The following is a 22,989-nucleotide window of genomic DNA, read 5'->3' on the forward strand; positions in this document are numbered from 1 at the left end:
CCTGTCTTTCAAGGTGTAGGCCCAGGCCTAGGAAAAAGAACCTAGATCATTATTGCACCAAGATAAGGATATTTTAGCTGAGCTCCCCCACCCCACTAACATTTTAGTAATTATTGCTAAAATAATTACTAAGAAGGCCTCGAAGTTTCGGAAAGTACACGCCCTCCTTCAGCTTTGAGTTGGATAGTTCAGGACAGCTTACGGCCATGCCCCGCTATTTCATATTGTGTCTTTCATTTCCATTGAATTTAGTTGCATAGTTTCTACATAGTAACTATTGGGGAAAAGCCACCACATCTATCTGAAAGGCTGTGTTCTTTACCCATTACCAAAAGCAGCGTGGAAGTGGCTGCCGTGCCTCTTCAGCAGGTTTTAGACAAACATATTCATGGATTATTTGCAAACAGAGCTGACCCCTGCCTGTGAGGTGGGAAGCATCTGATTGAAACCCTTAGTCAAATAGCTTAGCAAGAGTTGTGTAAGATTGTCAACACCAAATTCCCTCTTTCAAAATATCCACAGGGCAAAAAGGGGCCTTGTTACAGGTGGGCCCTTCATAGACTTGTCCCAATAAAAAGTCAGCTGACACACTAAGCAGCACAGACTTCGGCAGCCTCCGCTCCACGAAATTTAATCTGGCCTAAGAGCCTCCATCATCTTTGTTGTGTTCTGAAATGATACAGTAAATCTAAACTCCCCGAAAGATGCCTGAGTGCATGTTGAAGTCATGCTGACAGGTCCTACTGGCCGTCTTATTACTTGTGTAGGTAATAGTGAACTAGGTTACTTAAACCTTTTAAGACAGGAACAAAATTCACAGTGACCCTACAAGCTAGGAAAGGTCAGTCCTAGCTAAAATCTTGATCGATTTTAGGATTCTAGGTGCAAGAGGTCAAAGAACTGAAGGCTTCCACCCATCCTGTCCTGCTCCTTTTCCCTAAAGAACCTCTGAAAATCTTTCACTAAAGTCCTGTTTATCCAGTTAATGAGCTGCCAGGATAATCTGTAGTCCCAAAACAAGTAATGGCCTAATAAGTGCCTGAACATACAGAGGATTTACTGAGGCAAAATTATCCTAAAAACCATTCTCAGTCTTCTGAGAGCTCTTTCTAAAGCATTAGGTTTACGATGGTCATTCAAAAAGAAGGGGAGGGGAAAGAGTCAACTTCATTCTCTTACAATGTTTCCTCAACCATGTGATTTAAGGGTGGAACATGAACTGGTTTGACAGTGTTCTGTTTTAAGCAGTGACTTGATGGAGAATTAGTGTTGGGTGATTTATAGACTGATGGCTGAAGCAACAAGGGGCCTAGAATATCTTCTTAATGACCTAAAGCTGATGTGGCATCAGCTACAAGAGACTGCTGTTTCCAGGAAGAGCTCACACTGCAAAACAGGCTGCCGTTTGCAGCAAACCACACATGACACCAGCCTGAGCCAGTGACTTGAAGTAGCACATGCAATAATAGCTGACCTGCAGTAAAGTGTTTCATAAAAATGGCAAGCATGACAGACAGCCATTTCAGTAAATACAGGGCTGGTAATTAGCAATTACATTGAACTGCCCTTAAATGAGAACTGGGGCATATGTAGATACTGAACACCACACCGGGACCATTTAAAATGAAGGGCTTACTTAAAAGGGGGTGCAGCCAAATAAAGATAGTTCACCAGAACTATGATGTCAAGTGACCGTCTTAAGGGCTGATTATTCCCAGAGGACGATGCCATTGTTAAAGCCCTGGATTTGTCCAGGCTGCTGTGGCTGTGCTTCCCTCCTGAAGACAACCTAGACACGCTGATCCAGATTCAGAAGAGCAGCCCATCCACAACCCTAAACCTCTACCAGACCTGGGAATCGGTCCACATGACGGCCATCCGCAACCCTAAACCTCCAACAGACCTGGGAATCAGTCCACATGACGGGACGGCCAAGCTGATTCAGAGACACTGGAAACAACTTTCAACCCGGAGTACCCACTGGCTGCCCAAATTAAACAGGCAACCTCAATATTCGTGGAGCCTGTTCTAGATTCTGTTCATAAGAGGATGCTTTCCTGACAAGACCCTGGCTCCATGATGTTTTATCCTGGACAGAAACCAACTATATCTGACCTAAATAAAAGCTACCTGCTAAGGAAAGGGTACTCCTGATGACCTAGAAAAATACTGAATGCACCCTAACACCTGACAGACATCCACTCCAACCCAAGCACATCAAAGTATTTTCCAAAATAATACTCAACAAAATGGGGACGACTTCACAATTCCTCCAAGTACCAGGGAAAGGAGGTATTTATTGGTAAAGAAAAATCACATCTCTAACTGGCTATTCCAGCACTCCCATTTCATGGTTGGGAAATTGTATTTTACCGGCCATGAAATTATGTTTTAGGGTGAATCTAACCTGGAATTTCTTTGTGTAAAATTTTAAAAACATTTACTTGGCCATTTCCAAAAAATCAATTTTAAATATCCCAGTGCTCTCATACATTTTGAACCACAGAAGTCACTCAGTCTGGAACTTTAAGTCAGGCCCTGAATTATGAATTGAGGTTAATGTTGTGATACTCTAGGAACCCTTGGCTATCTCACCTTTCCCGCCCAGGCCAGACGCAGTGACCCCAGCTCAGGGGCTGCGTCAGGGGGCAGTACCCACAGTTTCTCTTCCCCTACGTTCTTCCAGGAAGGGGCACAGCGACTGGTGTGGGAGCCTGTCACACAGAGAAGTGTCCGCACTCTCGGACCATATTTTTAAGCATGCCAAACATATTTAAGATTTTCCCCCCAACTCATTGCAAAAAAAGATATTTCTAAGGGCTTGCTGATTTACTTTAGGACCGGAATATTCTACCTCATTGCCAATGATTTTTTTTCCCGACAAGGAGTTCCCACTCTCACCCACCCACTCCCTGGTTTCTTCATATCCACCTAGATCAATGTTCACCTCCCTGAACCATGCAGGACTGGCTCTTCTCCTGTGGGTAGACTCAGTTCTCTGCTGTTTTTCTTTTGGCATGTCTAGTCACTCCCTAAAAAACCCACTTCTAGTTATTTCACTCAGCCACATGGGTTTTCCCATTCTCTCTATGTCCAGCTCCATTTTCTGACTTCATTTTGCAAAACTATGGACACAAACCTCTGAGGACTGTGATGGATTCAGAAACATGAGCCGGTTTCCAAATCCAAATAGGAAGTTAGCGTTATTGTGTGAGTTTGCTGCCAGCACCCCAGCATGGGAAGTTAAATTCTCCTGCCTGTCACTGCACACACCAGTCATCTCTGTCGTCATTTAAAGTAAGTCTACTTCAGGCTGGGCCCTGTGGCTCACACCTGTAATCCCAGCACTTCGAGAGGCCAAGGCGGGATGATCGCTTGAGCCCAAGACTTTAAGACCAGCCTGGGCAACATGGTGAAACCCCATCTCTACAAACTATACCAAAAAGTTAGCTGGGTGTGGTGGCACGTTCCTTTATTCCCAGCTACTCAGGAGGCTGAGGTGGGAGGATCACTTGAGCCCAGGAGGTGGAGGATACAGTGAGCTGTGATCACACCACTCCACTTTAGCCCAGGCAGCGCAAGACCCTGTCTCAAAAAAACAAAATAATTAAGTTTATTTCAGTACCTATTGAAAAAAACAGTAAGACGCACAAAATCAATCTTTTCCCAAAGGAAACCTTCCACAAAGGGGACCATGGTGTTCTACAATGCAGAAATATGGATTCAGGAAGAATCAACACCACCACCAGATAATGGAGAGAGGTGTAAACCAAACCACGAAGCTAAAAAATTCCATTTCCAGATGTGGCGTTAAGATTTTATGACTTTGTAAGTCCAAACAAGAAGATAAATGCTTGTGCAAAAACAAAGTTAGAGTATAACAAATTACAGCCGCACTTCCATCTTCAACTATTCCTCTTTCTCTATCTTAAGCTACCTTCTTTTCTAATGGAGACTTGTGGGCTGTGCAAATACAAACAGACATCAGGAAGCCGGGAGCAGGTCAGTCTGCTGTGCCTCATCCCTTCTGGCTGCTGCACCACAGCTGAGCAAACCATTTGTCAAGACAAACAGAAATGTACAGTGAGTAGGAATCTTTGGTGTCTTGCTTGGACTATGAAACACGAAAGCAAGGCTGGCTCCTAACAGCTCACCCTGCCCGGGTCAGGTCTCCTGTTGTCATTTCACAGGCCAGCTCTCAATTTCTCATTTGCTCAATACAAAGCTGCTTCAAGATTCCTGAAGCACAAAAGGGCCTCCACTGCTCCACAGCATCACAGGTGTGGTTCCTTCCTCCACTGCCCTGCCTGTGCATGAGGGGCCTGATGAAGACCGAACCAGTGCTCCGGAGGCACAACCAACAGACCTGTGGCTGCCCTCGGGGCTCCACAGAGATGCCCACAAAGCACAGAGAGAGCTGAGGCTTCCAATTTCCCTCCACACCGGCAGGCTCATGTCCGTTACTTGCTTCTCACCTGCAGAACTGGGCCCAAAATAGAGGGGAGTGGAATTTGATATCCATAAAAATCAGTTGTTTATGGTCTCATTTTCAGCTCACAATTATTCTGTGTTTTCCGCTCTTGGTGGTGGTTTAACATGGCTGGGCTCTAAGTATAATCCTGCCTCTTGGAGCAGGCTGCAAAGCAGCAGAGGGTTACTCATACAACACGGTGGGGCCTTCTAATGAACCCCATTACTCAGAAGGCAGCATTTCCATGCAGAGTGAGTCACCAGCAGGCACTTGGCTTTGCAGGGCTCCAGGTGACCTGTTTGCATTTACATCCAAGATCCCGAAGTGGGTTGTACAGTTCCTGTTTCTCTACAAAGAGCAGCTTATTAGCAAAAGCGAATAGAATTTTAAATAATGACCAGTGTTTTTACAGGCTACATTTAGTTTATCTCCCCATCCCACCCAGCTTACCCTCCCTGAAAAAACCCACTATGAAATGGCTTCACAAGTTAATCAGTTTGTTTTTATAAAACACTTATAAAAATAATGATGGCTGTCTTCTTACATACATATGTGAGACCATACTTTCTTCATCTGATAAAACTCCTAAAAACCAAAGTAACAGTTTGCATAGGTATACTTAATTTTGTGCAAATCTTACTAAAATAAGGCCATCTTCAGTGTTTAGATAGTGTCATGCTGATTAAAGTAAGCCCTCAAGAAATAAGAAAAATTCTCTGCATTCCAAATTCTCTCCAAGGACATCCGACTTCCCACGCAGAGAGCTGAGACCAGTGGCTCTGCCGGCACCATAAGGCAACACACGTCCTGGAAGTAAAATCCAAAGGGACAGATGATATGTGCTTTCGTGATGGAGGCAGAAGGGGCTCCGTCTTTATTCTTCCTTTATAAAACAGAGGCCAAAATGCAGGAGGCAACAGGACCATCCGCGCAGTTGCAGGTGTACAGTCTTCCTGTGGTGCTGCTGCTGAACAGCTGGGATTCTGACATGGGGCACTTCCGGACATCACTGAACCCCAATATTGCTTGGTGTGATCTGAGCTGCAAGATGAATCACTCAAAGGGATAGGAGAATGACACCCAAAAAATATAAGGAGGAAAAAACGGAGCAAAGAAAACTGCCATGGGAGCAACCAGCTTATGAGACTTACATTCTATATATAACATAAGGTGGAAAGGCCCAGCTAGAGAGAGAGAGGAAAGATACAGAAAATTCCCCTCCCCACAAATCAAGTATTGTCAGGAAACATTAAAGTAGAAATCTTTGTAAGCAGCTTTGCATTTAACATTCAGTCAAGACATTAAACCTTACAAAACAAGAACCTCTATTAAAAAAAAAAAAAAAAAAGCTAACAACAGGAGTCCTCAAAGTCACCCAGTATCTTGTAGCACAGAATGGAGTGTTCCTGGGCCAAGGCTGCCAGCTCCTTCAGGAACTCTGGGAAGAGGGCAGCAGCCAGCATGGGGTTCCTCACTGGCAGGGGCAGGTTGGGGGGTGCCTCAGCCACCTTGGTTCGGTGGGTCAGGAAGGGCTGAAGCACTCTTGGAGGTCCATCCAAAAGGTTCTTGCCACTTCCTGTCCTGGAAGCCTCCTGAATGGGATCTGAAAGCAGAAAGAAGACCATGATGGCGTCCCTCCATAGCCTTCCCATCCACCCTCTTCAGTGGAGCATGTGTTTGGGGGCAGAGTTGCTGGAGAGTATCTAGTCATGAGTGCAGTTCCTATACTGGACTAAATCCTGAAGATGCAGCCCTTGTGCACTCCATGACACACATATTTGCCCAACAGATATCCTCCAGCATATAGCATGTGATATGAGACTTTCACCCAAAATTCCTTCTAAGGAACTTCACGCAGAAATCATGGAAAGAACATAGGTTTGTCAAGAACCCTCCATGCCAGAATATGGAAATGGGGAAAACGGACAAAGGCATCTCCTGTCACTGGCTTATTAAGGGGCGATGAGTAGCCCCACCTGCTCTCCCAGCCTCCAATGCTGGGATGACTGTTCTCCCTTTGCCGGTGAAGCCCTGACAGCACAGCATAGCTCCAGCAGGGAGGCTGGGTGAGCTGGGTCACTCCAAGCTCTCTGCAGCGGGTGCTCCAGCCTCTCAGGCTCCCCAGTGACCTCCAGTCTTCTTCTGGCTGGGACCGCCAACGTTTTACATAAAAGGAGAGCGGAAGATTCCTTGAGATCAGCAGAAATAATGGAAGGGAAGTTGGGTGCTGGTAAGACCAGAGTAAGAACTTCCTGCAACCATGGGGAATTAATAGTATCAAATGGCTTAGAAGCCTACATTGAAGGAGGGTTGCCAAGGGTTTCCATCTCAATTTCAATAACATAGGCCTAAGATGAGTTCAAACTTTAACATATCCAAGTGATTTGCATTTTCTTATCAAACTACTTTTTACTAATTAAAATGGTTCGACTTCCCTATTTGATTCCTGAGCATCACCAGCCCTCATATATTTGTAGGAATTATTTATGCCCTCCTCTGCCCCCTACCCAAACAATTTCATTACTCCTTATAAATCATTATATTCAAGTTCTTCATTATTTTGGCTGCTTCTTAGAATTCAGTACCATTTTTCAACACTCTTCTCAGAGTGTTGCTTAACTACAGTACTAAAAATTCTTGACATTTATAATACTTTCCACATCTTACTACTATAGTCTTTAGTGTTAAAAAAAAAAAAAAAAACTTCCACTTTCCTGCTTTAAATATCCTTTTAGATTAAGACTTATCACAGCTTTAATGCCATAAAGAACTGGAAAAGTTGCTGAGAATCTGTCTTCTGCTACCTTTCAGCAGAAATTCATGCCCCGGCAACAGAGTGAGCACAAAAGTGTTGATACCACTGAGGTACATGTCAACCTTGGAGAGCACTCCTTCTCATCCCCAACCATAGCTCAGGCGCTGTCACTCTCCAAAGCACCCAGCAAAGCTCACAAAGGAAGCTGGCCTGCATTCCAGTGGTGAATGGGACACTGTGGACACTACTCCCAGACCGAGACCTGCACTGTTCATGCTGGTTCCTCCACCTGGAATTCCCTGCCCCATTTCTCTGCTCACCTAAATCTTACTAGCCTTAGAGGCATTATTAGTATAGTGGTTAAGACCACAGAGTCTGCCACTTGCTGGCTGACTTCAGGCAAGTTGCTTTACCTCTCTGTACTTCGATTTACTCACCTGCCAAAAGCTCATAGAGTTGTTATAAGGATTAAATGAGTCAATAGGTATAAAGTACAGAGGGACCTCTGAATGGGTGTCAGCTACCACATCATCCTCATCAGTACAGTTGCCACCAAGTTCACAATGAATTTCCAGTTTCCTGCCCCAGAATTCATTCCTATAGTCTTTATGCCTTCCTCTGCCCTCTACCCAAACAGTCTCATTCTAGCCTCCTCCCCATGTTATTGACCAACTAAGGCCTGCACTGCCCTTCAGCCTCACATTGTTTATGTTTTATCTCCTCTACTAGACTCCAGCCTTTCTCAGGGCTGAGCCCTATCTGATAACATGTCTTTAGCAACCCCTAACACACTTCTATATTCATAGTAGGAGCTAATAAATATTTGCTGAATGAATGAGTGAAAGAACTGATCTCATCAGTCTTCCCTAATCCTGATGCTCCCTACAGCTGCTCATATTCCTCATCTCCCCATTCTCCTTCAAATTCATTCATTCTCTTCTCCCCTAAAAAGGGGTTTTGTGATTCATTTATCTAGCTTGAGCTGTGAATAAAAAATGTCATTGCTAAGGCTCATTTACTCAGTATGAATCCAAGAATCAGAACTGTCTTCACTAATGAAGACAGGAGAACACCCAGTGAGGGAGACCAGGGGCTGGCCGGGAGATCCATAGCACAATTCCATCAGCGGCTGCAGCATGTTGACCCGGGCTCCCCTCCGGGTTCTTGGCCTTTCAGTGTGTCACCAAGCACCATCAAATTCTCCATTCAAAAGCAAGTAGACCTGAGTTATGGTCCCTACCTGGCCACCAGCTCATCACAGAATGTCTCAGTTTCCATCTCTGTAAACTGGGGACATTACCTACCTGATCTCCCTTCTAGAATTAGTGCCCAGTAAAAGAGCTCTGAACATAAGTAAATACAGTGAACTGTTACTCTGTGGTTTGGAAAGTATTTGAGTAGAAAGAGAAAGGCCTGGCAAATGGCTGAATCTCAGAGACCAACAGCCTCAAGAAGAATAATGTGGAACTGGGAACAGGTCATCCGCTTGCTCTGGAGCAGCAGCCACACAGACTTTTACCGCTGTTGGAAGCATTAGTGAGAAGGCTCGTTTTTCACGGGGCTGCCAGGAGGCGAAGGGAATGCAGGGCCTGCATGATGGAGCAGCTCTGGCTGCAGGCGCCTGAGTTACGCCCCTCATAAAAGGGTCCAACAAGCATGCACGAGCACCTGAAGAAAAAGGCAGGGTGGAGGGAAGTATAAATAAATGTCAGAATTAGGAATGGCTTCTGAAATGTTGCCCTGGGTCTGAAAAGCTGCAACAGAAGGTTTTCAAGACTAATACTGGGAAGATTTCAGAAGTGAGGAGAGAGATACGTTATGTGTTCATCTCCCCGGCAGCAGTATTAGGCAAAGGGCAGAGCACGCAGACACTTGGACCACCAAATATTTGGCCCATTACCATAATTCTTCATTGTAAACTGCTCTGCATCCCAGTGAGAACAGGCATCCCAGATTTGAATCATTTATGGGAAATCACGTCACAGTAAATGCTTCAGAAGTCAGCTTTGTATAAGGGGACAGGAAACTCTCATTCTGTCAGTTAAAGATGCTTTAAGTGGGGGAAGAGTATGACTTGGCTAACCTGGAAAAGTTAGAAAGTTAATCTAAAAAAACTCAAGTGAAAGAAAAGTGTTATATCCAGAGAGAAGATTCTTACAGGTCAAAGCCCTGGAGTGTCACAGACCTTGCTTAAGGAGCATGGAACCCAGCTAACTAATTTGACAACCTTAGGCAGTGAGAACAAGTTCCCCAGGCATATGTTTTGCAATCATGGCCTCCAGATACTCTGAAACCAGGACAAGCCCAAGGTGTGAATGACCCTCACCTTTTCCCTGAATGTGGGGGTTAAGGCTCAGTGTACCCTGAGTATCTAGTGTACCTCAGTGTATCTAGGTTGGTCAGTGTGTACACTCGTCTCTGAATTAGCTAAGATGGGCTCAGGCACTTGAGTTTCACGATCCTGGCTGAATACCCTGGACCTCTAATTTTGGCTTTCTTGATGAAAATGAAGCTAATGGTACCTTTTTTGCCCTTTTCAGAGTGCTATTTGATAATGAAAATTGACCACCTGAGAAAGCACCTTATAAACTGTAAAATACAATGAAGACTAGGCCTTGTCTAGGAGGCTACAGAATGCCCACAACTTGTTGCAGCTCTTCCCATCAAGCGGTAGGGTTTTTGCTCCATTCTTCAATCTGCGCTGGCCCTGTGTCTTGCTTTGGCCAACAGAATGCTGCAGAATGGACCTTACATAAGCTCTGAGTCTGAGCCTCTAAAGATTCCTATGCTTCTGCTCTCACTCTTGGAACCCTATTAACTGTGACATGGACCAGCCTGGGCTACTCTGCCGGATGGTTAGGAACACCCCCATCACCCTCATCACTCCAGCCAACAGCCACGGATGTGAGTGAGGCCATCCTAGACATCCAGCCACCCACTGATGGCAGCCACACAAGCGAGTCCAGGCAAAATCACCCTGGCCCAGATCAGCAAAACACCCAGATGACCACATAGATTCATAAGCAATCATAAATGGCCTTGTGCTAAGCCAATGGGTTTTTGCAGTGGTTTATTATACTGGTAACTGGTGCACCTTCTCTCGCGGGGTGGGTGGCAGCAACATGCGCCCTGTTCAGGAGGAACACAGCCCACACACTGACCACCCGTGTGTCTAAGGAGGCCACGTGGCACCTGAAGTCCACCTTCCCACGGAGGTGCCAGGGCCTCTCCCTCCATGAACGCCTTTGCCTGCTCTTCTCAAAGTCCAACAGCCTGAAGCCTGACTCCTCACTTTACCAGTGGCACATGGCCTACCTTTCTTTCAAACCCTACCTTGCAGTACCCTAAGGGCTCATCACAACCCAAGTTCTGGCTTCAGCTAGAAAGCACCTAAGAGATGGAGAACAAATCCTTCATTGAAAAGTCAAGGGACATTGGGCCTGTGAGGTAAAGAGAACAAGATCAAATAGCTGCACAGGGGCAGCGTCAGGCCTTCAGAGTTCTGGGTTCTTTCCAGCTTCTTTGAAAGGTGGAACAATCGCCCTGAGTTTCATTTCCGCCACTCACTGCCAGTCTTGTTTCTGATCACTTGCCTTTGGCCCAGGACCAAGAGCCTTACTCTCTCCATTGTTCATCTGCCACAAAGAAGCCTGATTGGTCTGTGTGTGGAAAAGTAAAAGCCAGTGCAATATGTGGCATTCCTACTTTGCTCCTACCAAGGCCTAAGTTACAGCTCAGGGGACAATGGTCAGCAAATCGGTCCAACCAGAGCTTAGATAAGGTAAAGCAGCAGTGGTGCTCCCAGGCCTGGCCAGCCATTCTCAGTGCTCCTACTAGCACTGACCCATCCCCTGCCCCCACCCCTCACTCTGCCAGGGCCCTGGCCTAACGCCTCCTCTAGAGCTCATAAAAAGGCACTCTGAGAGGTTTTAGGCTGAGCATAAACTTTACTTCTCACAGTCCAAACCGTTTTTTTGTTTTGTTTTTTGTTTTACCTCCTAGGGCCCTAAAGCACACTTATTTTTGGCCCAAGAGCCTCTGAAAACATAATAAAGAGAACACATGCCCTCCTCAGGACAGGGCTGCCCAAAAAAATGGCTTGGAGAGTGCACATAATGCCTCTTTCTGGCCCATGTGTGCTGTGTGATTTATTCTAGCCTGATAATACCCTACACGTCAGCTCCTTCCAGGCACCACTCTCAGTTAAAAGACCAAATCCCCTCTAGACCCTCCACAGAGGAAACAGACCAGGTGTGAGCAAGGGAGACCTTTCTTCAGGATTAAGAATGTGAAGAGGTGGTTCCTCCCTGTTGCATAAAAATGAAAATATCTGAATGCTTCTAGGATCCAGAAGCCAGTGCAGCGTCTGTGAACTGAGGCCAGTAGGCTAGGGACGTGGAGGAGGGATTTAGGGAGGGACGCTGTGGAGAAACCTGGCTTACCTTTGGTTAGTGCCGCAGGGGTCATATCAGACATGTCCACACGGAAGAGCAGGTATTGCTGGGCTTGTATGAGGAGTCCTGGGAAGTCTCTCTCCACAGAGGCAAACTGTTCAATCTTGTTTTTCACAGATGCAAGGACCTGTCAAAACAGCATTACTGATGTTAATGCCTCACCATGAAATTCCACTGTCAGTTATCAATATATCTTGCAGGTACAACCCTCATTATGGGAACTATTATGATGTTAGACATTGGCTCATTTTTAACTGCCTGGGTGTTCTGCATAGGGCACCCTCAAAACATCGAACTAAATGAAGCTCTACAGTTTGTTTAGAATAAACTACACAGTGAGCTTAATAGGACAGGGAAGGAAAGCAAATGAATTAGAGCAGAGATGCCCTACAAACTAGCACCCACAAAATCAACAGGTATGGATGTGGGCTCAGCTAACATACCTGATAGAGAGAGCGGACGCTTGGCTGGAAGACCATGTTGGTGTTGAGCAGAAAGGAGCGCAGGAGTGGCTGGGGGTAGCTGGCTAGCTGAGTAATGATCCCAATAAGCAGCAAATTAACATGTAAAGAGTTCTCCAGCATGTTCTCCAGCTTTGACAGGACCACGCTGATGAATGGGCCTGCAGGAAGAACATAAGGCTTCAGGGCTGGCTGGGCTCACACGGATGCCTTTCCCTGACAACGGCAGAACCATTGGTGCCACAGCTCCCAAACCACCACGGGCCTGCAGGTGCAAGCCAGACAGCAAATACGGCCAAGTTTTCTCCTGCCTTGAGACCAAAACAGAAAACAAACCACCACGGCAAAAAGAAAACAGAAAAATAGGCATGGCTACTGACATTTTGACTCCATGAGCAGTTTTGATACTTATTAAAATTATCACAGACCTCAAAAAAAAAAAAAACCAAATAATTTAACTTTTTAAAATTAAAATATGCTTTTCTACATTGTTCCTGTATTTCTTGGGGCTGCCAGTGCTTAACACATGACAGCCATCATCTCATGATGCACAGACTGTATGGACTATAGCATTTCATGTAAGCACCAGAGGCCATTGAAAGTCTTAGTAACGAAACATCTGTGTAAAGAACACCAAAAATGCACAAACTATGTTTATCAAATAGCAACACTGAGAACAGGGGTTGTCTATCCTGAACAAGCACACTGAGAAAAATTTGGTTTTGTCAAGTGTCGTAATGTGGAACAATAAAAAAAAAATGGGTGAGAGGTGGAGAAGTGCCTGGTTATAACCTTAGCAACTCAGTAACCACACCTGAATTTTCAGAGGAGAGAGAAAAGGGTGTCAGTTTAGGGAGATATAGTTCGCCGTGTCATAGATTTCTTAAAAAAGAAAATCCGTATGACTACAAAAGCAGTCATTGAAAAAAAGCAGTTAAAAAAATTAGTCGTACAAAAGCAGTCCATTAAAAAAAAATAGGCAAAAAGAAGTTTCTGCTACTTTGGGTCACTAGAAAATTAATATGCTTTGAGTTCACTGAGGGCAGGGAAAACCAAAAATAAATCTGGCATTAATAAACTTACTTGAAGATACTTTAAATTTTTACCATAAAAGTGTTCTGTTAAACAGAATGAGAATTTTGCATTTCCCTTGGTGGAGCTACTGATGATGCTACTAAACCATGACATGTTTATAACAAAAGCACACATCCCTTGATAAATAAGCCATGCCTCATGAAGATGTCACCAACATTAACAAAAACATACTTCATCACAAGATGCTTCATTCAGAAGCCCTGGTAGCATAAGAGAGTAAAACCCTTTGCAAGGAACAGAAGCTCTGTGTGTAGAATGGGAACACGAAACCGAAACCTTTACCACACAGGGGAGGAAGAGGGTAACTGCAATATCTCTGTCTCCAGGAACACCGAGGATGTCTCTAAGGGATCTCAACACAAGAGGCACCATCCCCTCATGTGTGGCATTTAGCCTCAACTTCCCCATCCTTGGGATGGGAGGCAGAGGTCTTTAGTCACTTTCCATGACATAAGAGGTCAATGAACTCTTCAGATAGAGACTCTTTGGAGATGCTTACAAACAACTGGGAGAGTTTGCCAAACACATTTGGAAACTCTGGATAGGGACCCCAGTTTGAAAGCAATGAATGGTTTTCCCATAAAGAACCCCAGAAATGTCAATGGTAACTCTCAAGGCATCGCAACACAATTCTGGCTTTCCAGGTAGATCTAGAGGGGGAAGGCTGCTGTCCTCAGCTTCCTCTCTCCTGCTCCCCTACAGTCCCTGGCTCAGCATCTATTTCCTTCCAGATGGAGCAAAAGCAGGTGAATTAAGACATACTTAGGTGGCCAGAGTCTTCTGCAAAACATATGACCCTAAAATGATCCCTCAACTTCTCTTCCCCAGTCCCAGACTGTGCCTGGCCACATCCAGCCATCCTACAAACTCTAAACTGCTGACCATGCAGTGACCAGGGGAGACCATCCACAGGACATCACTACTATAAGGGGTGAGGTGAAGTGGGAGGTTTCCCACAAGCTTGAATCCCATTCCCTGTGGAGAGGAAGATGATGTCATCATTGACCTATGTGAATGACAGACTATTATTAGGTCAAGGCCAGTAGACTGTAATGATACAAATGGAGTCCACTTTGACATTATAATTAGTGTCCGCTAATTAAATGACTCATCACTTGGGCGTGTGCAATAAAAAATGTGTTAAAACTTTCAAATTCCTACTTTATTCTTAGTTTCTAGCACTACAAAAAAAAAAAATCCCGCTTAACAAAATGTGCGTAGGGGGATCTGGTAAGCAGCCGAAAATCGAAAGACTCAGCACAATTCAGGAAGCTGCAGGTGTGTCTGGAAGACAGCGGTTTTATTTTCTTCCCACATCTCCTAGGAGCACACATAGACTCCCCGCCTCACAAAGTATTACATTCTTCAAAGTCACTGAGACTATCTCCACTGTGCCTCCTGTCATCCACTCACCGCTCTCCCCTGTTCCCCTGCCTCCATCGAACCTGCACCCTCTTCCTGCGCTTCCCCTGTCCAAGAATGGAGCAGCCGTCGATTCTGTGCCTCCACTCAGCAAATTCTACCCTGGACATATCTCCTGATGTGGACCTGAAGCTCCACCTCCCCTGCTCCGCTGCCTGAGGTCAGTCTCATTTCTGGTCTGGACTCCAGCAACAGTATTTCTATGTGAATAGAGATTTAATTTAATTATTATTGAAAACAGTTATTAAGCACATCCTATCTGCCAGGCAGTGTGCTGAGCACTTTTCATGTATCAACTCACTCAAGATTCAAAACAACCCTAGGAAGTATATTTACTATTTATCCCCATTTAAAGAGGAGGCAGAATGCTAAGTGAACCCACCTTTGAATAATAGAATTTTAATTCGCACCACCTGTTCCAGTGCTCTTACCCAACACATTATCTTGCCTGCCAAGGAGAGAGAGAGAGAGAGGCAGAAAGAGAGAGACAGAGAGAGACCTAGCATTTTTAACAATACACCCTGGAGACCACACCTCGTATCAACACATACAGAGCTGTCTCATCTCAGGACCACAAAACATTAGATTGCCAGGGTGTTGCACAAGCAAGTCAGTCTCCCACCGGTGGGTATTTGGGTTGTTTCCAGTCTTCTTCTATTCTAAACAATGCTGCAATGAACATCCTTGTATGTACACCTCAGCATACAGTGTGAATACAGCTCTGAGGACATTCCTAGAAACAGAATGACTAGATAAAGGCACTGGCACATTCTGAATTCTGACACGGCAATAAGGGTGTCTCACTTGTTTTTCCTGGCACCAACTTCTCCCCACTCCAGTGCTCAGCACACACTCCTACCAAAGCTGGCCTTTTCAGATCCAGTCACATCATTCCTCAACTTTATACTCCAGGGGCTTCTTCAGTGACAGGGCACAAGGTTTCCATCCCTCAGCTTGGCCCAAAGGCCCTCCATAAGCTGGCACCAACCAAGCTTTCTGCCTTTCTCTCCCACCTCCCCACCCCACATAAACCATGCGGTCACACCCCACAGGCTGGCAGGCTCTTCAGTCTCCTCCTGCTGTCTCCTCTGTCTGGACTATCATTCTCACCTGCTTTCACCTGGGGACTTCCTTGCACTGTCCATCCCTCTCCTCTGTGAGGCCAGTCCCACTCCCCTCACTGGGTTCCCACTGGACTTGGCATATGACAACTAATCATGCATTTCCCACTAAGAGAGTACACCTCTTTGTTGGGGTCTCCTCTGAAAGTCTGTGAATTCCTTTAATGTTGTGTCCTTATTTCCTAGCATAGCACCTGCCAAACATCAGGGGATCAATAAAAGATTGCTGAACACATGAATAAATAAAATTAGACAAATGGAATGCTTTGATTTTGCTGGGAAGTGAACTCATTTCAGTGGAAATCAGATGCCCTGGAGAGAAGAAGTTAAGCCTAATGCTATAGAACACACTCAGAAGTTCAGAAACTATAAAGCAGACATACATGGGAAGAGAGATGTTTCCTAAAGCTGTGTACAAGGTTCAAAGGAGGAAAAAGGAAGGTTTTAGTGACAATTACCTGTATGTATCAAAAAGCTTGCAGTATGTTTTGTCAGTTCTCAGGTGTATTATATGTAAAATATTGATGTTATTTAATTGGTTGTTGGATTTGCTTTTTTTTTTTTTTTTTACCTTGCCCTGAGCTATACTTTCTTTCCTCTATTTACACATTTCCCAGGAATGAAGCTCCTCTGTAAGAAAGCTGGAATTCTAAAGAATAATCTTCATGGCCATGGGTAGTCCGGATGTCCTACGAGAAGGCAAGCTGTGACATGCCAAGTTACTGCTGCCCTTTCCCTCCAAGTGAACTCTTCCAGCTCCCCCTTCCCTGTCCCCCTTATCAACTGCGAAAAGTGAGATTATCTAATCCATTTTACGTATGATTGACTGACTGATTGAATTTTAATTAAAACTCATTCACACTGAAACGTTATCTCAACTAGAACCGCAAGCCCTTAATTGTGGAATTAAAAGCTTTCTTCCTGTATATACAAATCTTCAGGCATCAGTAAATAGATGAATAAATATTGGAGGAGGAGGCTGGAAAAGCTCCTTGAAATCACATAAGCCTACTTGGCTGGCTGGACCAGAAGGCAATCTGTTATCATCTATTTTGGGTTACTCCAAGAGGTAGGAGCACAGTCCCTCCTCACCAAGCTTCTCCAGGGAGCTACCTGTCATAAAATGAATAATGACCTCCCAGTATCTCATTCAGTCCTCACAGGAGCAAATGGAAGGCCTGGGATGCTAAGGCCACATGCTGCTAAATGCTAGAGCCAGGACTCAACCCCTGGCCTGGCTCCAAAACCACTGTCACCCTCCATTGCTACTATCTTCCAGCCCCTCTCCTTGCTACCTAAACACCATCCAGTGGTCCCACCCTGGCCCTCCCTGGGCTTAGTATGCCATCTCATCTATGGCGATTCCCATTGCACCATGATTTGTAAATGCAGATTTTGTTGGCTAATATTTAATGATGTTTTCTATCATAGGTCTTCACCCCAACCTGCCTATCTGTAAATCCTACCCTATCCCTTTACCTCTTGCAAGATTTCTACCTGTGGCTGGTGGTGTATCATTGAACACACACACTCTTTCAAAGCGCTCTTAGTTGATGTGGGTCCACTCCATTTATTTTTGGATAAAGATTTTGTGATTCTCTGAAATGAGCTCCCAGGCAAAGGCACAGCTAACCCCGATGCCTCTGATGTGTGCACAGCTACTGTCACCCAACAAGGACTCTGAGCATCTATTCTGTGCTCTGTTCACTCTTCCAGTGCTAGAGATAGAGCTCCACCCTCACAGAGCATGCATTCTACTCGGGGAGACAGTCATTTGTTAAAAATAAATGTAAATAAGTGCTAAGGAGAAAAATAAGTTAGTTACACTAGAATAAATGAAGTCATTAAATAAGAAGTCTGGATTCTTGTGTGGTTTAATCAGTCCTACTATTTTAACACTGACATATCAAAAGAAGTTACTAAGTAATAAAATCTAACCCCTAGCTTGAGAAATAAATAAGATAATCATTGCAAGAACAGCAAAATAAAAATAAAGTCACCCCTCTTTGCTCTTGACAAAAATATTTTCAGCCCTCTGTTAGACAAACCGATCATATTCCTTACCTTTGCCTACCTTACTTTCCTGTTCCAATACATACAAGTACTTTCAAAAGCAGAAACCACAAAGCAATGTAAGATGGTCACCTGTGAATGGGGTGCTTTGAGTCCTCACGGGATGGCGACTGGCAAAGGCAGCCTCCTCTCTCCCCACAAACGGGGAAAGCACAGTCTCTACAGCAGGTGTCTCCGCTATAAAAGAGTCAAAGTCATCCTCCTCCTCTTCTAGCTCCTTCTTCCCCTCCTCCTCCTTTTCTCCTTTGCTCTCTTCTTCCTTCCCTTCTTCCTCCTTAGTGAGAAGCAAGGGATCAGGTGTGGGGAAATTCTGTTCCATCAAGCCCTCGGCGCTGGAATCCAGCTCTTTAATGATTTGGTCATACTGGGCAATGAGATCCTCGCTCTCCGGGTTGGCGGCTGTCAGGTTAGAGCTGTCCTCTGCCTCAGGGGCAGGGGATGCTAACTCTGAGTTGGATTCTGTGGCTGCTTCAGGTTCCCTCTCTTGCTTTGGCTCCATGGGCTCACTGTGAAATGGGTCTGAATTGTCCCTATTGCACTCCTCCTCTGAATCTGTCGCTGGCTGGGTGCTGAGGAGGGAGCCGTTGTTGATGGAAACACTCTGAATTTCAGCCTGGGCTTCAACTGGTGGTCTAGCAGCTTCCTCCTGAGAATCCTTCACGTCCTCGGAGTCCTTCTCAGCACACAGCCTGTACACCATCACATCATCCTGAAAGTCTGACTCTTCTATGTAGGACCCTTTGAAGAGCAGGATGGCATTCTTCTTCATCTCCTGGATGTGTTTTGGGGGATCAATGGGTGCTGGGGGGCGTGAAACCTCCAGATCATCATAAGGCCCAGGGGAGCCCATGTCAGCCCCTGAGGAGATTCCAGTGTCATAGCTGTCATCCCATTCCAGCTCTGTCTGGCTCTTGTCCTTTCTGGGAGCTAGCTGAGGTCCCGTCTTCCTGGGGAATTGTTGCGGGAGCCCGAACACAGGGCAGGCCGAGCTCACACTGCCCTCCTCCGTCAGACCCTGGAGAAACGTCTCAGGGTCGGGGGAGTCGCCATCATACAGGGCGGACCAGACACGGCAGTCCCTCATGCAGCGGAGGATGTTGGTGTGGGCCTCCCACAGGTACTGCAGGTAGCTGATGTCCAAGGCTTTCCCATACTCCACAATGCAGGCTGACGGGGAGAACGCTTCAGGGAATGGCCACTCCACAGGTCCTGCACAGGAGGCAGAGGTCCATTAGAACAAGGGAGGTGTGGGGACAAAGGTAGTGGATGGGGGTGTGATCCATTTAGGCTAAGACTGTGTCTTGCCAGCTACTTTGGGTCTAATTATATCTGATTAAACAACCTCTGAATAATATGGTTAGATTGTAAGAAGGAAAGATTAATAATAGAAACTCTACCCTCACAGAAGATAGAAAACCAATATAGCCAGTCAATAGTGGCTATAGCCAATGGAAATCTATTATCTGGTACGAGTCATTAGAGAAAGAAGAGCTGATGATAGCAATCTCTCAGGTTGTTGAGAGGATTAAATTAGGTAATACACCTGATATAGTACCTGCCACAGAGTAATAACCTTAAAGTTTTTTACTTTGAATCTAAAGTGGAAGGCTGATAATCCATGAATTTGAGAACCAGACTTTTTGTAGAAAAATCCTGGGTTTTTAGAAAAGCCTATTAACTCATTCTGCCTTCCTGGGGACTATCGAGGATGCTGATATTATCAAATGGTCTCTTAAAGTAAAATCATATTCACTACAAAAGTCATTTTAACCTAAGAATGCTGCTCATGTTACCATGACTGCCTTTGATGTTAAAAGTTCCAACTTCACTACTGAAATAGCTGTGAAAATATCTTCCTATAAGTTTACATTTTCCCTCAAAAGAAAAAGACTGAGGGAAAAATATATAGTCTATCATTTCTTAAACATCTAGTATGATGCAGGTGCTTTATCAATGCTATCTAAGTTAATTCTCCCAATGATCCTGTATGGTAGATATTATTTTCTCCATTTTCAGATAAAGAAATTGAGGCTCAGAGATGAAAGAATGCCCAACCCAAATTGTGGAAGAGCCACAATTCAAGCACAGGCAATTTCACACCGACCTCCATTCTTACTTCAGTGCCACATCTTTGCAAGCCTCACGTCTCTTCATGCTCTAAATCTCTACCAGACTGGGTCAGAATTGAGCCTTTAAGAATACCCATTTCCAGGGCATTAGGGTAGACATAATTCATATTTTACAGCTCTACTGCTAAAACGTTAGTGTTTATCTCTTATCTATGTTATGTAAAAAGACATCAAATACTACTACTAGCAATATTTATTGTGCACTTACTACATGCCAGGCAGTCTTCTAAGAGCTTTACATGTCTTCACTTGCTTTCCTGAGAATAACCCTTTGAAGTAGGTACTATTTTACAGATAAGAAAAAAAATTTAGAAAACTTAAGTAATTTGCCCAAGAAAGTAGTAGAACCAAGACACAGAACCAAGATGCAGAACCTGAATCTTGGCTCTGCTACTTTCTTGGGAAAATTATTTACCCCTGTACAGTAATTACTCTGGCTAGCTAGCTAGCTATGTCACCACACATCCATTAGGGCATTTATCTGCTGTAAGGCAATTCCAGGGGCAGGAGAGTAGAAAGAACATGGAATCTGGAACCAGAGAACCTACTTAGCTGTATAACCATAAACAAGTCAATTCCTCTCTGAGTTTGTTTACTCATCTGTAAAATGGGAATACTACCTTCTTCAAAGCATTAAAAGTGATCACACAGGGAAAGAAGTTGGCAAGTTATGGAGAATCATAGGTTTAACTTGAATTTTGAATTCTGAGGCAAGGCTAGCCACAGAATCATTCTTGAAAAAACTTTCATAGTAAATTTAGAAAAGACATCAATTTTTAAATATGTTTTTAAAACAATTTTTAGGTATGAAAATACAAAATATCCATACTAACCTGCCTAATAGGAAAATACAATTAAATTACATAAATTGCTAATTTCCATGCATCTTTATATAAAGACAAAGAATCAGTAAGACAACCTTAATCTCTACAAATTACATTAATATCAAACATACTGACATTTTCTTAGTCAAGTAACCCAGCTTTTAAATACACTTTATCTAAGAAAATTATAGCTGGGTGGACAGAATGACATTGTTGGCATGGATATCAGAATACAAACTGGAAACGCTTGACTCAACACCAGGACTGGGGATTTCCTAGTGGTCACAGGACATGCAGAAAGTTCCTGAATTGAAACAGCCATATGACCATCAAAGATACACAAATGCCCCCTTACTCCAGCTGCCTGCCAGAGAGCCAAGGTTGACAGAGATGGCCATTTCAATTTTGCTTGTATGAGGGGAACCATAGCTGGCAAATAGCACCGAGCATCATAACCCCTGTAAAGTGTTTATGGCAGCCTTCCTCATTAGGTCAATCAAATGCATGCGATTCCGCTGTCATATCACAAATTTCAAGTTTTATAGTCATATACAATAATATGTAAATCCTTATGACAGATTTCTATAAGTGGCTCATTTTAGAAATTAAAATAAGGGCTGATTCTGTCTCAGTAATAGCCATCTCCACACCTCTCACCCCTGTCTTGTTTCCGAAGACAAGCTAGCACACGTTTTCACATTTTGACTCTGAAGATCCCACTAGAAAGTCCACATAAAATAAAGATCTGGCAACACTACGTAATGTCTGGGCACGTCAATGAACACTGATTACAACGTGTCCATAACTCCTTACAAAGCAGAAAAGGATCCCAACTAGTCATTCATAAAAAAAATGGGACCCACTACATAATTCCCTGTCCACCCAAAGGGACACACATCCCAAGGCGAGATGAAATGGCATCCTTTGGTTTAAAGATCATCACTAGCGAGTTCCTACCTGAAGTGTCATGCATACACTTCGACCAGAGAATATAATCCCTCTCTTGGTTCCCCAGCGTCAGAGTGATCCCGCTGGAGCAGCAGACAGGAGTCAAGGCAAGCAGCTTGGCCGCAGAAACAGAGTAACAGTCTCTCTCCTTCACAGCCCACCTCTGACTCAGCATCATGTGATTGCAGGGGATCAGATACCTAGAATGACAAAAAGAACCAGCGTTTGGTCTCTGCAATGTCTTGAACCATTACTGGGACTAACTAAACCATAACAGGGACTCCTTGTGGCCAGGGGCAGACTCATCCTCTCCCAGCTCTCAACTGATCATCTCATCAGCCACCAGGGTTTACTCCCTAGCTTAATTTCTTCTGAAAGAACATCCTCTTTACAAAGTACTTAATGTTCTCTACAATTTAGTCTCCAGGAACTTCTGCATCTCTTAAATGATCCCTCTTCACTTCCATGCCTTTGTGCCCACTGTCACCTTTACCTGGCCTGAGATTTCCCCTTTTCTCTGCCTGACCAATGCCTTTCATTCTACAAAGTCCAGCTTTAGTGTCACCTTCTTTGAGAGGGAGCTAATCCCTCCCTCCACTATGCTCGTGGGCCTCTATTAAGCACTATTACCTTGTATCACGATTACTTCAGTGTCTACCTCCTCAATATAATGTGCTACCACAGCAAGGAGTTGCTTCGATCATTTCTCTTATAATCCCAGAAACTCTGGCTCATCGCAGGCACTGAATGGCAACAGCAAACAACCACTCCATAGTGTAAACCTTTTCTTTACATTCTCACGGGTGACCAGGAGAAAATATAATGGAAAATGACTCATTGAGGATCACTGGGCCCCATTTCACACAAAACACTTTTGGTTGGTGATCAAAAGCATCTTAGTATCATTATGAACCTGGGGACAAGAAAACCTGAGCAACCATTTCTGACACACCTGGAGCACATCAGTGGGCTTCATGGCTAGAATAAAGTGTGTTTAAATGACTTCTTTTCTTAACAGGGGAAAAAAACATACTGCTTATTTAAACAAAATGGAGCAAATGGGATAAAGAACTTATAGCCAGAGCCCAGCATCACATACGTGTGCAGGAGCCAATTACAGATGAGCCCAAGCCCTTATGTGAACAATCACAACCCTTCAATCAGCCAGCATGTTTTTACTTCGGTATTTGGCATTTGAGAAAGAAGCAGTGCAGAGAAAAACAAGATAAGATTAAG

The 22,989-nt window shown here is 44.4% G+C and overlaps 1 protein-coding gene across 13 annotated transcripts in view; it reads right to left on the reverse strand.

Moving 5' to 3' along the window:
* Positions 1–4,951: 4,951 nt before the first annotated feature.
* FAM160A1 (family with sequence similarity 160 member A1) overlaps positions 4,952–22,989 on the reverse strand; it is a 264,734-nt gene continuing 246,696 nt past the window's right edge. For all 13 annotated transcript variants that reach the window (XM_031664223.1, XM_031664227.1, XM_031664224.1 and 10 more), the window contains 5 exons: positions 21,763–21,953; positions 17,925–19,061; positions 12,124–12,302; positions 11,669–11,807; positions 4,952–6,074 (listed from right to left, as the gene is read on the reverse strand). In XM_031664223.1, the coding sequence (XP_031520083.1) occupies positions 5,821–6,074; positions 11,669–11,807; positions 12,124–12,302; positions 17,925–19,061; positions 21,763–21,953 (1,900 nt within the window). In that variant the 3' untranslated portion in view covers positions 4,952–5,820. The remainder of the gene's footprint in view (positions 6,075–11,668; positions 11,808–12,123; positions 12,303–17,924; positions 19,062–21,762; positions 21,954–22,989) is intronic.

This window comes from Papio anubis, chromosome 3 (assembly GCF_008728515.1).
Source record: "Papio anubis isolate 15944 chromosome 3, Panubis1.0, whole genome shotgun sequence".
In the NCBI taxonomy this organism is placed as follows: domain Eukaryota; kingdom Metazoa; phylum Chordata; class Mammalia; order Primates; family Cercopithecidae; genus Papio; species Papio anubis.